General features: G+C 37.6%; 1 protein-coding gene across 1 annotated transcript in view; it reads left to right on the top strand.

The window, feature by feature from the left end:
• GABBR2 (gamma-aminobutyric acid type B receptor subunit 2) overlaps positions 1-13,592 on the top strand; it is a 497,433-nt gene that overhangs the window by 105,947 nt on the left and 377,894 nt on the right. Inside the window, exon 2 of the mRNA XM_075416661.1 lies at positions 3,491-3,628. Within this exon, the coding sequence (XP_075272776.1) occupies positions 3,491-3,628 (138 nt within the window). The remainder of the gene's footprint in view (positions 1-3,490; positions 3,629-13,592) is intronic.

The following is a 13,592-nucleotide window of genomic DNA, read 5'->3' as shown; positions in this document are numbered from 1 at the left end:
TGTAATCTGTATCAAGTCAGTATATTAAGAGATACATTTAATGCAATTATTTCATTAGTATGAATGTTTGCTATTTATGTATGGCTTGTTACTGGCTTTTGGCTGAGACTAAGCACCGCAATTAACTTGTTTGAGGTGAATAATTCTCAGCCCCTTCCTCAGAAGAAAATCGTAGCATGTACCGAATCACATGTTTTTGAAATTCCAGTTACGGTAAAACCACATTTCTCCAGTGAAAGCTATTGCCACCATCCTCAGTGTTTCAGTGTGCAGTCAAGATCAGCAGCACAGCATGCCTATGTCTCTTTATATATGACTCAAAAGCGAGCTGGCTGCAGTTCAGCTCAACAAAATAGAGATGTCGATGACAATTTAGGTGAAAGAGCAAAACTATCTAGCAAAAGCAGTGTTGGCTCCTTCAGGTGATATTTTTCATCATTTAAGTTTGTGACTTTTTATGAGGGATTCTTTCCCCTTTGTTGCTGTTAGTCATGCTCCAGTTAATAAGCCAGTAAGCTTCTTCTCATCCACATGTGGCCAGGACTTTCTAGCCTCTGCTTTTTAATGTGGATTTTGGTTCTTACACAGTCTTTTGTTGTACTGTAATTAGATTGCTGCATAGCGTTGCTCCTGGACCTAGATGTAGTCACTTGGCGACAAAAATTCAAGAACTCATTTGGTTGTAATACGGTGGGAATTTCGGTGGTGTCTGTGTTTCTTGTCCTTCAACAATGTTGCCTGCTTCTAGAGTGATGTATGTAGAGTTTGCCAGCAGGAGATCATATGCAGCAACGGTGGATGTCTGGGGTCTCTGAAAAACTCAAGTTGTTAAACGGGCTTCAGGAACATGCTAAAGATATGTTCCTCAGGCTAGAGGCAGGAAGAAACCTTTTCTAACTCCTTGTCTCTCTGGCTTGGTAGGGCTATTATTTTTATCTGAATGTTCATTTTTTAGTGCTTGTGACAGACTGTTCTGTTGCTTGCAGGAAAGAATGTTATACGCAGTGTGTATTGTGAAAAGTGATGTTAAACAAATGTGAAAGTCTTCTTTCTCCCATCTTTCTCATTTTTCCTGTCTTTTCTGTCCAGTCGTGGCCAGCCACAGTATTAAGTCCTTTTTCTTTCTCTCTGAGACGTACTTTGGACTATTTTGGAAGTTTTACTCAAGGAACAGAGTTCTGTAATTATTCGTGGTGGCCTAAAAGAGAGTGAGCTGAAGCTACTCAGGAAGAAAGTAGGAAGATGAAACCACAGTAGGCTTTTAACTGAGTCACACTGAGGAGAAGCCCACAGGTTATTGTACGTACTTTGGACTAATCAGTAATATATCTTGGCAGTGTGAACCTTTCACTTTGGGAGAGACAAATCTTCCAGCATACCTTCCCAGGAGATCTCTGTATGATTGAATAAGTCTTGTTTTCATGCGAGTATTTTTATAAACATGAAAAGATCAAATAAATAAGAAAGAAAAAGCCTTGTCATAATAGCAGTTCTGGATCTTCCAGTAAATTGACCTACCAGGATCCTTAACTTGCATGATGTTACTATAGTGAGAAATAATTTGTAGGCAAATAGTTAAAAGATGCATCAGTGGTTTTTGATGTAAGGGTGAATTTTAGTATGGATTTTACTTCAGGTAACAGACCATAGGTATTTATCATTTAGAATACAGAATTTTATTTCCCCATAACTTACCACGTGTGTAGCACTTCATGGGCTACAGCTTCTAACTGTTATTTTGCTAGCATCATCCTCCTTATTTCATATATGACTTGTATTTTTCTTAAACTTATTCAGCAATAAGCTGAAAACACATGACATAATGTGAAAATTAAATAATTATATTAGCCGTTTTTAAGTTGGTATGAAAATCAGTTCAGCAATCTTTGTTGCTGCAGCTTGAAATGGTGACTTGTGTGTGAGGACAAAGATACGGGTAAATGTCGATTAAGTTCGGTTACTGAAATCTCTAGTGTCCTTGGCTGCCCATAAAAGTAAAGAAGCAGCTGAGACTTCTAGTTGTGCTTGGAATAAACTACTTTTTAACTAGGGGTGGAGAAGTAAGACTGGAGGATGTTGCTTTTTGCAGTAACCACAATCTTAATTCCTTCACAATGTGAGCTTGCCACCAATCCATCAAACTGACAGGGGAGCCTCTGCCACACTGAATGATGGGGTTTTTTCTGTAATAAGAAGCAAAATGTTGTGCTACGTTATGCAATTTTAAAAAGTTTATGCGTTAAAAATCTGTATATGTTTGAATAAGTGGGAGCAATAATTCTATTCCTCCAGATAGAATGCAAATACAATAATTTTTCTTTTAGAATATTAATTCACTAAGAAGATTAATATAAGCTTGCAAACTTCTTAGTCAAAATCTTTATTCTCTCAACAGAATGCAATACAATTACTACTTGGATACTGATAGTAAATGGACTGTTTTATTGAATTGTAATAAAGAAATATTGGAGGCTTGTGTATGATAGTTCTTACAAAGACTATGTTTGAGGAAGACTTTGTAGAGGAGGCAAAAGAAGAGCAGTGGCAGCTACCATTATAGTCTGTTGGCACTCTTGACTGTCATTAAATTTTGGAATCAAATTCTTAACTTCAGGTAGGTGTTTTATTAATACTCTACTACAAGCTCAAGAATTAAGCCATGACTACATAAGTTATTACAAATGATTGATACTACTCCATTCAAGGACTGATTTTCATATCTTTTGCAATACTGACTAGCATCACCCTTTGTTTCTTAGTTTTCAGTTCTAGTCTCCGTTTATGGGAAAATACTTTATGCCTGAAATAATGATCAAGCGAATTATTGAAAGGCACCTCAGAAGGTCATTTAGTCCAGCCTTCTGCTCAAAGCAGGGTGAGATAAGAGAGCAGACCAATTAATTCTGAACTCTTTAAAAGAATATTCTTTTGATATTTTTTGAACACTTTGTGTTGTCCTTCTAAAAGTCAGGCTCTCTACTACATGTTTTTGCACAGAATACTGAGGTTGGACATTAAGGAGAGATTATTTGGGAGTCATCTTTAGAGACAGAACTTTCATTACAGAGATCAGAAGTAGTGTCAAACTTTCCTCCAGCTATGGAAGTCCTGCTGACATCTGGTGTTGTATTCTAAATTGTGCTTTGGGCAAAGGTAGCTCTGAATGTAGAAAAGGTTTCAGTCAACTGCCTTTTGTTGGGGCTTTGTTTATCCTTTGCTAAATGGTGGTATCAAAATTCAGATGTTGCAGCTTTGGCTTGGAAGAAAGACATAAGGGATTTTGAACGACTTAAGGAGGGGTTTTCCTGTACTTGTACATTAGGGGTCCAGAACAGAGTGCTCAAAATTTTCATGTTTGGATCTTAAGATGTTATATATTGTAGAATTTTTACATCAGTGTAACCCCTGAATATTTTTCCTGCCAGTAGTTTATTTCTTAGTTAATTATGTTATTTGTGACATTGAATATTGCTTCTTCTTGTTTTTCCAGTGCGACAATGCAAAAGGACTCAAAGCCTTCTATGATGCAATAAAATACGGACCTAATCATCTGATGGTTTTTGGTGGCGTGTGTGCAACAGTTACTTCTATCATTGCTGAATCTCTAAAGGGATGGAATTTGGTTCAGGTAAGGCACGGAATAGAATGTATTCAAATGCTGACTATCTTGTATCTCTATCTTTTTTTATACTTAGAAACCTAGTATTTAATGCTTTTCAAGCTTAACATTTTATGTAATTGGTATATCTCAGTTTTGAAGGTCAGTGAAGTGATGTGTAAAGAAGAACAGCTACTTCTGTATAGCACTAGATTTTGACCTTGTGCTCAAAACACTTGTGAGTATGAGGCAGGAGTCATGTGTCTCGGTAGATTAACTAAATAAAACAAATTTAATCAATCTCAAAAAGCAACCTAAATGAAATGAAGTCCAGTCATGGTAGGTGAGCAAATCTAGGACTTATCCAAAATTAGACGAAACAACTTGTCAGGCCTTAAATTATGGTACACTGGGGTCTTTACTTGATCTCTACTCAGTCATAACGCAATAATTCATATTGACTTTAAAAGTGTTGGAAGTGCATAAATTGTAAGTAGTAACTAGGTACGTATCTCAGTATTTGACTCACAAATCACATTTATTCCCAGCTGTTCTTCTTTCTGACTTTCTCAAAGGTCAAGTTTGTGGAAAGGTTCCCTCTGCTGTGGAATCAGAATTTATTAATACTAATCTTTGAAATGCAGATGATAACAGCATGATTTTCTTCATTTATTCAATCATTGGTCCAGTGATGATCTTTGGATTGATGGTTGTTCATGCAAAGAAGCCAGCCAGTTTTGCTTTTCAGATGTGGAAATGCCCTGGCTTCCTACTCAATATTCATATTGCCCAAAGATAAGTTTGTATCATTTTTATTAAAATATATAAAACATTCTATAGCAAAATAATAAAATAATAGTATATAACAATTACCTGAGGTTTCAGTTACAAACAGACTCCTCTTTTCCACCTGGAATACTCACTGAGGTTAGTGCAGAATGAACAAATGAGGCATAATTACGTTTGAAGAAGATGATGATCAGAGTACAAATGGGAAAATCTTAGGAGGATAATTAAAGTAGCTTGTTAACTGTGTTTGCAATGCTTGTCATATCAGATCTTTTTTCCTTATGCTTCAGGATTTTTTCTGATGTGAAAAACATCAGTTCTACTATGGAAACAAAATAACGGTTTTTCTCTGGGGAGAATGGAAAAAGCAATAGAAAACTTGAAACTATTGTTTAACACTCTCTCTTAAAAATGGCCTAGTCCATGGCCTATAATGAAGTATGTAGCTGGAGCTCTGGATTTTTTTTTGGAATTGGTCACATGGAACTTCCTGATGATGTTGGGTGTTTTAAGGAGTTAGATTTTGTTGTGCTAAATCCCTTTCATTTGCAGTCAAGTTCTGCCTGCTAAGGTCTGAAAATCAATTTGTTAATGCAGTTGCTCAGTCAATAAGGAAGGGCAATTCGAAATCTTCCATTTGCTTTTAAAGGCCTGAATTTGTCAATATACGTGTTAACTTGTACAATGGTATGAAGCGTTGCTACCAGACTGCATCTATTTCTTTGTATTTAACCACTACAGCTGTGACTAAGTCTTAAACATTATTAATGATATCAGTACATCAAGGGATTCTCTGCTACTTGGACTTAGTATCCTGCAGGCACTAGATAAATCCTCACATGGCATAACTCCACTTCATGTTAGGTTTTTGTATATTGATTGACTGAATGGTGAAAGAACACAAATGACAGCATGGCTAGGGAGTGTGGTGAGGCTTAGTGGATGGTTTAGTAGGAACAGAAACAGTCTAAATAGACTTTGTGAAATTGTTATGTCATACACTAACAGCAAAATGTGTGTCTGTAAATCAGCAGGCACAGCATGTATAATATACACTAGGGAAATAGAATACAAATCCTTCCACTCCTTTGGATCCACTGTCATGAACATCTTTGATTAAAAGCATAACTGAACTAGAAGTAATAGATAGAAATCTGTAGTTCTTGGAAATGGAGCAATAATATTCAACTTGATAAAATACAAGGCTGTCCTCCCTCAAAACTTGAAACTTCACGTCAGGGAATCACAGCAAACTCATGTAAATAGTTACATGAATTTGTGATCATGATGAAATAATTTTAAGTCGCAATCAAGAGGGTAAACAACATATAGACAGAGACTAACCTGACATTGTAGTGTTGAATAGAGGATATGCATTTGGGTGTCTGACTCCATCGTTGTTTCCCTGTGCAGGCAGTCATGAAAAGAGACCTCTCAACCCTAGCAAGAATATTTGGTTTGATTTACACAGGTGTCATGTGGTTGAGCAAAGTGATGACTGTCTTCTACACGAGAGAAATGCAGGGTGATACTGGTAGTACTGGGAGGAGTAGGGAAGAAAAGAATAACAGGATACAATAACAGAAAGAATACTTTCCTTAGCAAATACAGCATGAGGCTGACTGCCTCCAAAACTTCTCTGAAAGCCCGTTAGCCCTGAATTCCAAGTTTCTGGGTGACTGCTTTTCCTCTGTTTGGGGGAATTGTTCTTTTCTGCCTCTTCCTCATTTTCTACAGCAAAAAGTCTCCAAAAACAAACAACGAAATAGAAGACAAAGAATACAAATCTGCTAGAAATTGTCACACTGTATTTGCTACTCAGGCAACATTGTAGTAGTGATGAGATGAGGAAAAAAAGGAAATAAATTTTTGCAAGGCTGCTTCAGTCTCTACTGTCCTTACTGTATGCTGTTGATAATGACACTATCTTTTTGACTTTTACTTAACTGTTTAATTCAGGTCACTGATGGCCTGCAACAATGTGAAATAGGGAAGACCATCAGAGTTTGAGAAGGGTCTCAGTCTGAAGGTGACTTGCTTTACTTCTGTGCCATATCTAAACAGAGGGTATTTTTCCTGCCCTGTCTTGACAAATTTTAATTCACTCGTGATTGGCAACAGAATGGGAGATTCTGTTCTCAGTTGGCTGCCTTAAACTGCTGGCTGATTTAATTATCTCTTATTGTAAAAAAATTAAAGATTTTTTTAATGGAGCATTTGTGTCTGTGGAAAGAGCAAGTTGTTTTAGCCTGCAAACACTTCTTTCATCCTTAAGGGCTTTCACTGAAGTGTGTTAGGTGACACAACCTGCAAACTGTTTTAGGAACGTACATTCTCAGTAGGACAGATGCGGACAGCCATTCATTAGCTTCTAAAATCCAACAAATGAAAAGCTTTCCCATGGGTAATCTCTGTGTGCCAGTAGTCCTTACTTTGTTGACTGACAGTCTGAGCATGGGCTGAACATTGCACGTGCGACTTTGATCTCCAGTCTGTGGTGTGGAATCCATTTGAACCTTTGATATTTTTGTTAAAAAGTGTCAGTAATATTCTATGTATCTGACAGTAGGTCATAAAGGCATCAAGGTATAATACTGGGCAGTTGCTGTGCTGTAGGGGGAAGATTTTGATGTCAAGTTCTTCTGGATTCATCTTACCGCCATTCCATTTCAATGTATATTCAAGGCCATTAGAGCGAAGAAGAATCATTAACAGTATCTACAATATATTGTAAAAGACCAGTTATATGTTTTTATTTCGTGCACGGAATCATTCCTGCTAGTATCCAGGTAGTGCAAAACAGAGGAGATCTTTTGCAGTTCAGTCTCTCTCTTCTGTTTCAGGATAATCCATCAACTGTTTACCTCTCTGTGATTTTCTTACAGTGGCAAAAGCATCTAATTTGTATAGATTGCTCTTTCTCCTATTTTCCATTGTCATCCCTCACTTTTTATGACTGCCATATGGACATAAACATTTAACCAGGTTGAGGATTTTCACCAAACTGGTCATCTCTCTTAATTTGGGAAACTTGTTCTCCATTTCAGAGATTTGATTTTTTTTTTTTTCATTGTGACATTTTCATTCCCTTACAGCCCGTTTCATTTACAATTTTCTCTAACTCTTAAAATAAGCCTCTGCCAGAAACAAAGTACAAATGTTACTGCTTCCTTGCAATATATTCTGTTTCTATGTACTTAATGTAATCTCATCATAACTGCTGGCTGCTAGGCAGGTAACTGCTGCAAGTGATCATTCAAAACAGAGAAACCTTCTTTTGGATTCAGCATCTCATGTAGTAAGGTTTTCTAAGAAAACTATAGGTACCCTAGTTATGATGTATTACTTATTTTGTGGGCTGGACTTCCAGCAATATAAGTCTTACATATTAATATAGGGCAAAGTCATGTGTTAGAAAGGGAAAACTCCCTTAGTTCTCTATCCCAGTGTAGCTGAGTGTTAAAGAGCCTACCCTGAGACTTGTTTTATTATCCCAGAGATTCATAGACATTCAAGATCCCATCTCTAAATTACCAGAAAGACTGGTGGTATGAAAGAAAATCAGTTATGTTTCTAGCCCTTGGTTTCATTCTGAAACAAGGCTGATGGGATTGCATTGTCAGTCCTTTCTAACAATTTCTGGCCACTGGCCACTTGCAACCAAATTTTAACAAAGAATTTCCCAGAGATTTTTAACTTCTGTGCATTTCTGAAAATGAACTGCTGACCAGAGGGATCCAGATGAACAAAGGAGAGGCTGCAGCGTGAGCACAGAGAAACCTTGGAGCCAGCCGTGACTCCATGACACGTGGTGTTCCTTGTCCAGCTGCTCTTTATAGGAAGGAGACTGACTGCATTGAGAAGAGACTTAAAAAAAGCAGTGGGAAGAAAGCTGAGAAAATACAGAGGAGGGATGAAGGATGAAGCCCAGAAAGACTGTGTTGTGGGTAGAAGCTTAGGATATGTGTATGTATAGAAAACTAGGCTTTATTAGCTGGCTCTGTTCCTCATCAAAATTCCTGTTAATACAGGATTTCACAACTATATGCAAGTTATAACCAGTGTTTTTTAACACATAAGTAATGCAAGTCGTCACAGAGGTTTCTGTACTGGCCACTGAATCAAATTTCTTCTGGTTAATATCTGAATTTTCTATATCCTCATGCTTGTTACCTTGAGCTCCGGCACGGGGACATAAACATTTGATTAAAAAATACTTCTGTTTGTTTGGAGTTTTTTATGTTCCTGGTCACATTTGTTCCAGCACAGTGAGTGTGTGCTACTTTTGCCTTCACTGCAGAATTTCCGTGCATTATTAGTTTGAGCAATGAAAAGGGCATTTAAACTAGTCTTTGGCTAAGAAGATTAGCTACTTCTATCTGTGAGATGCAGGTGGTTGCACTTGAAAATGCTTTTTTTCCCACTGGAATATGACCCACCACACCACAAAACTGGAGTCTTCAGCTTCTTGGCCTACAATTCAACATCATAATCTTTTTTTTTTTTTAATCATTTTTTTCTTTACTTCCCTATTTTATCTCCTGTGATTGGAGGGCTTTTGTAGAATTTCTGTGCTTGTGTTGTACTTTTAACAGGCAAAGAGTGTGAAAGGAAGCACCTCTTGAGACCTTATTACATAAGGTGCAAAGCTGATGGCATTCTGGTTGTGCTTTCGGGAGTTAGCTGAGCACATAAGCAAGTTTTGCTTGCTTCACTGTAGGAATGCCCAGGAGTTCCTGAACAGGAGGAAAACACAGCAGGACTGACCTTCAGGCAGAATTTCATGTGAAGTTTCTCCTCATTTGAAGGTCTGGTGAATTTGGATGGAGACAGACCTTTTAGTCCTGCAAATCCTCCCCTTGATACAAGCTGCCAGTGGGAGCTCTGCTGTTATTGATGTGGCCCCCCTGAGGCTTGGTGGTGGCTGCAGGGGAAGAAAATGTACGGGGAGTTGAAACAGAGCAGCAGTACCATACCTCCTAATTAGCCTGTGTCTCTCTGTGTGTGGATGGATGCCTACATGTGCAATGTAGAGCAGACAGTTGTATATTCACCCTTACAATTAGGGAAATGAATGTTGCAGTGCACCAGGAGAGACCAGTCTAGGGCAGAAGAATTAATTTAGTGGCAAAAGTTCTTTCATAGTGATAAAACCTCTGACCCTGATTCCCAGTGCATTATTTCAATAGTGCCCCAGAGGAGACTTTAGCATTAGACTGACGTTAATAGCAGAAATTTTGTCCACAAAGTTTAAATTGAAAACTTCCAGGCTGAGTTATGGTAAGAAATGCGCATCCTATATTCCAAATGCACTGAAGATTTAGTACGACCTTCCTTCCCCTCCTTTCCATTTTCTGCTTAAATGTATGAAATTGATTTGTAGTGAGATGAGTTGGCTTAACCTGGCTTTCCATCAGTTTGAAAATGGCTTCTCTCCAGTATTCACTTTATTTAAATATGATTAGCTGTTCTTTTTCATCTTGTTTGTCTTGTATTTCTACTGTTGGAGAAAACAGCAATCTACAGTCTGCACTCTAGTTTTGCCTTTGATGTAACGTCAGCAAGTGCAGTTCATTACATATAGTGTGAATAAAGGTATTTTAATACAGCTCTAGAGTTGGGTCAAAGCTGCTGAAGACTGATCCCGTATGTTTATTTGAACTATGATCTGCATGTTCTGATGGGAACAAATATCTCTTTTTATTTTTGTTGTTAGCTATTTTTCCATAATCATTTGTTCACTTCTGTTTAGCGTTGAATCAATAATATGGAACGAATGAGTGATGGTCTGTCTAGGGAACACACCCAGATTGGAAAGGCAAGGGTGTCACTTTGCTGTTCAGTATACTTTGGGTTTGGGAAAACACATTTAATTCTGAAAAAATCAGATATTCCATCTCCTCCATATACTCCTCCCTTGAATCCAAACAGTCTCTTGAAGTAAAATAAAATGCATAAAAAAACCCCAAACAACCCCAAACCCATAGTGTAACGTACATGCATTGATGTTTTCCAAATACAGAACTTGGTGTTTTAATACTAGCCTAAGTTATTGATGAGGTAAGGTGTTCACAATATCCAACTTAATTTATTATCAGAATAAATAATGGCTGTGTATTTGGGTTTTTTTGGGGTCAGGGTTTTTTTGTTTTCCCCCGTATAATTTTTATCAAAGTATTCTGTTTCGCCACTTGTATTCCTTCCGCCCCACCCCCTTTGTGTAATTTCTATAAAAGATGGTTGAGGTCTCTTCTTGTGTGGCTTTCGCAGCCCCTGGGCTAGGATAAGACCTGCTGGGTAGAATCTCAGTCAGTTACCAAAATTTTGCAGTATTGCACCTTGCAGCTATTGCTGTAGTTTTTTTCATTGCTACAAAAGGTATCCCTTCATGTCACCTCAGGCTGGTTTATTACTATTTGCTGATGCTTTTTCTGGAAGTGGTTTTGAGAAATAGATGGGTAGCTTTGGTTGCCATCTCTTCCTTCTTTCTTTTTCCCTGTCTGGATATGATAGACTCAAGGTTTACTTCCCTGGAAAATCACTCATGGTTTGTCACCTTCGCTATGCTGAATGAGGAGGACTGTGATATAAACTGATATCTTTTTCAGGTTTGAAATTGTTTTCATGGCACATTTTTCTAGTACCTTGTCTGATGTCTGTTTTCTGTATGGTCCAACCCACTGGAAAGTACTGCTGCTAAATTTCCTTCTGTTCCATAGTTGGTCAGCGTGTCTTCTCTTGTCTTCCTCTGGGAAATGTCATAGGGTTTGTGAGGATATACCTATGCGACACTAGCACCCCATTAGTGATAATCTTTGATTCTACCCATGGTTCTGCCAGCCCAAAGAATCATCCCCTCAATTCTTTAATCCCATTGCTTTCATTACTTTGTGACTCTCAGATTTGGCTTGAAGTCTCCCCTTGTTAGGTGGGAACGTTTTTATGGTTTCTTGGCAAGTTGAGCGCTGAATTTCGAGCATCCCTTTGTGTTTTTCCCCATGTCTGACTTTACACAGATCTTGGTTTTATGTTTCTTATTTGAAAGCTAGCTCTCGGAAATCAGATGCTAGCTGGTTGCCCATCTGTATATGAATTTTCTGCTTTAAAGGTTGTATTGATTGAAAACTATTACATTTCACTGAAAATCTGATAAGTTTGTCACTTTTTGGTTGGTTCTTGGCAATCGTTACTAATTTACTCAAAAAGTTCACATTATAGTATTGTATTTCTGTCAATATTGAAACGTCAAATATTCTAGAAAGTCGGTTTCAAGCTTGTTTTAACACCGATTCCCTAGATATGGTCCTTGTGATTATTTTCACCACACCTATAATTTCTGTAAAGCTGGAGTTGGTTATTTTGGTATGCTGTTTTCCAGAGCAACTGCTTTAATTTGTTTTTAAAAGGTAGCATTGAATGTATTCTACAAGACCAGGTTGCTGGCCTGTTTCTCAACAGCTACCTTGGAAAACCCTGGGATTGCTCTCTCTCCAGTCCAAAAAACCAGCCTAGCTGGGGTGGCCTTATATGAAGTAGCAGTCTCCGCCATAGCTGTTGCTGTCCTTGGAACATACAAATCTGGCCACAGGAAGAAGTTAAATGCAATTAGAGTTAAGGCAAAACTGGTATGATAAAATTTGTTGCATTGTGCTATTACACCTATAGTTTTAAGTCCACTTCTTAATTTCATTCTCTGTTACTTCAATGTTTTTCTTCATGTTACTGTCCTATTATAGGACAAAGAAAGCCGCCTCTTGTGGTGCATTAACCTTCTTTCCCCTGAATGATGCCATGGCAGCAGTTACTTAATTACTTATTTTGAGGGACAGCATAATTCATAGAAATTCGGCAACATCACCTGCTGGGCATAGACTGAAGAACAAACTCATAAACCAAGCAACTGTAAAAAGAAAGCATTTGAAATTGAAATAAAATGTTTTTGGCCGTGAAAACCAGCAAAAGCTGAATTATGCTCTATTGAAGAAGTAATACGTTGCTGATGTGTTTATAGAAAAATAAGCACTGAAGTACAAATCCTCATATAAAAGAAGCTGTTCTGAGGGCCTGATTCTCAAGTGCCCTGTAGTGTTCTTGGTGTATCTAGTATTATGACCAGTATGGCATTGTCTTAATTCTTGGTATTCTCAGTACTCTGTACCTCTAGAGCAGTTCCTGGGGACTTGTATGTCTTTGTGCATGCTTTCCCCGGCATCAGTTAAGTTTTAACCCAACTGGAGAAAAAGAAGACCTATAAAATAAGAGATAGGTCTGTTTTAATTGAACTTAAAGTGACTTGAAAAGACATCTATTTCCTTTAGCCTTACTTATCACAGATAATGAAACCAGAATCTCAGTGTCAGGGGAAAGTAGATATGATTACTCTAGCTTAAGACCCTCTAGGCTCTGTTGGAAAAGCACTAACAAATGCATATACAATTGCTGCTGAAACAGTCCATAGTTTGAGTAAGAAGGTTTGTCCTAGGCTAACACTGAGAACAGGAATATATAACACAGTTCTTAAGCATAAACTTGTTATGAGGCATTTTCTTTACCTTCTTATCACATTCAAGACTCATAGCTATAGAAAGCTTAAGTAACTGAGTCTAAGCCTACTTTTTACTGAAAAATAGTTCCAGAATTGCACCTTTCCAGTCTTTCAGAATCTCTTCTTGTCTCTGTGTGTTGTAATTACTAGCTGTAATTGTAAATCCAGATTTACTTTGATTTCTGTCTTGGCTTGGTTTCATTCATTTTTATGAGATGAGTAGCTTGAAATTTCTGAACTCTGTGTTAATCTATGACACATTCTGCTCCTAATTCTCAGAGTCAAAGGCAATCATTTCCCCAGTGAATCATAGCCCTTATCTTCCCTTATTTTGCAGAAGTCCATTAGACTTTCTGTTATCCAATAGATAGCCTATCACAAGCTGATTAATAAACTACAGCAGGATTGAGAGTATAACCACTATGAGCTTTGTTTGTGTTAAGCTACAACACTAAGTTAGCAAACTTCTATGGCTAGTTATAATTAAGCTACTTTGAGGGCACAATAAATATGAGAATGTGGATTCATTATGTCTGCTTTCTGAAAGTATAAAGCTTTGTGGCACAGCTTCTGAAACATTTGTTCATATCCTTCAATATTCAGATGAGGGAACAAGAACATATATGATTGGGGAATGAAACATCTCCAGTTCAGCAATCT

Source organism: Opisthocomus hoazin, chromosome 3 (genome assembly GCF_030867145.1).
Source record: "Opisthocomus hoazin isolate bOpiHoa1 chromosome 3, bOpiHoa1.hap1, whole genome shotgun sequence".
In the NCBI taxonomy this organism is placed as follows: domain Eukaryota; kingdom Metazoa; phylum Chordata; class Aves; order Opisthocomiformes; family Opisthocomidae; genus Opisthocomus; species Opisthocomus hoazin.
The sequence above is the reverse complement of the archived record's forward strand: the minus strand, read 5'-3'. Positions and strand labels throughout refer to the sequence as shown.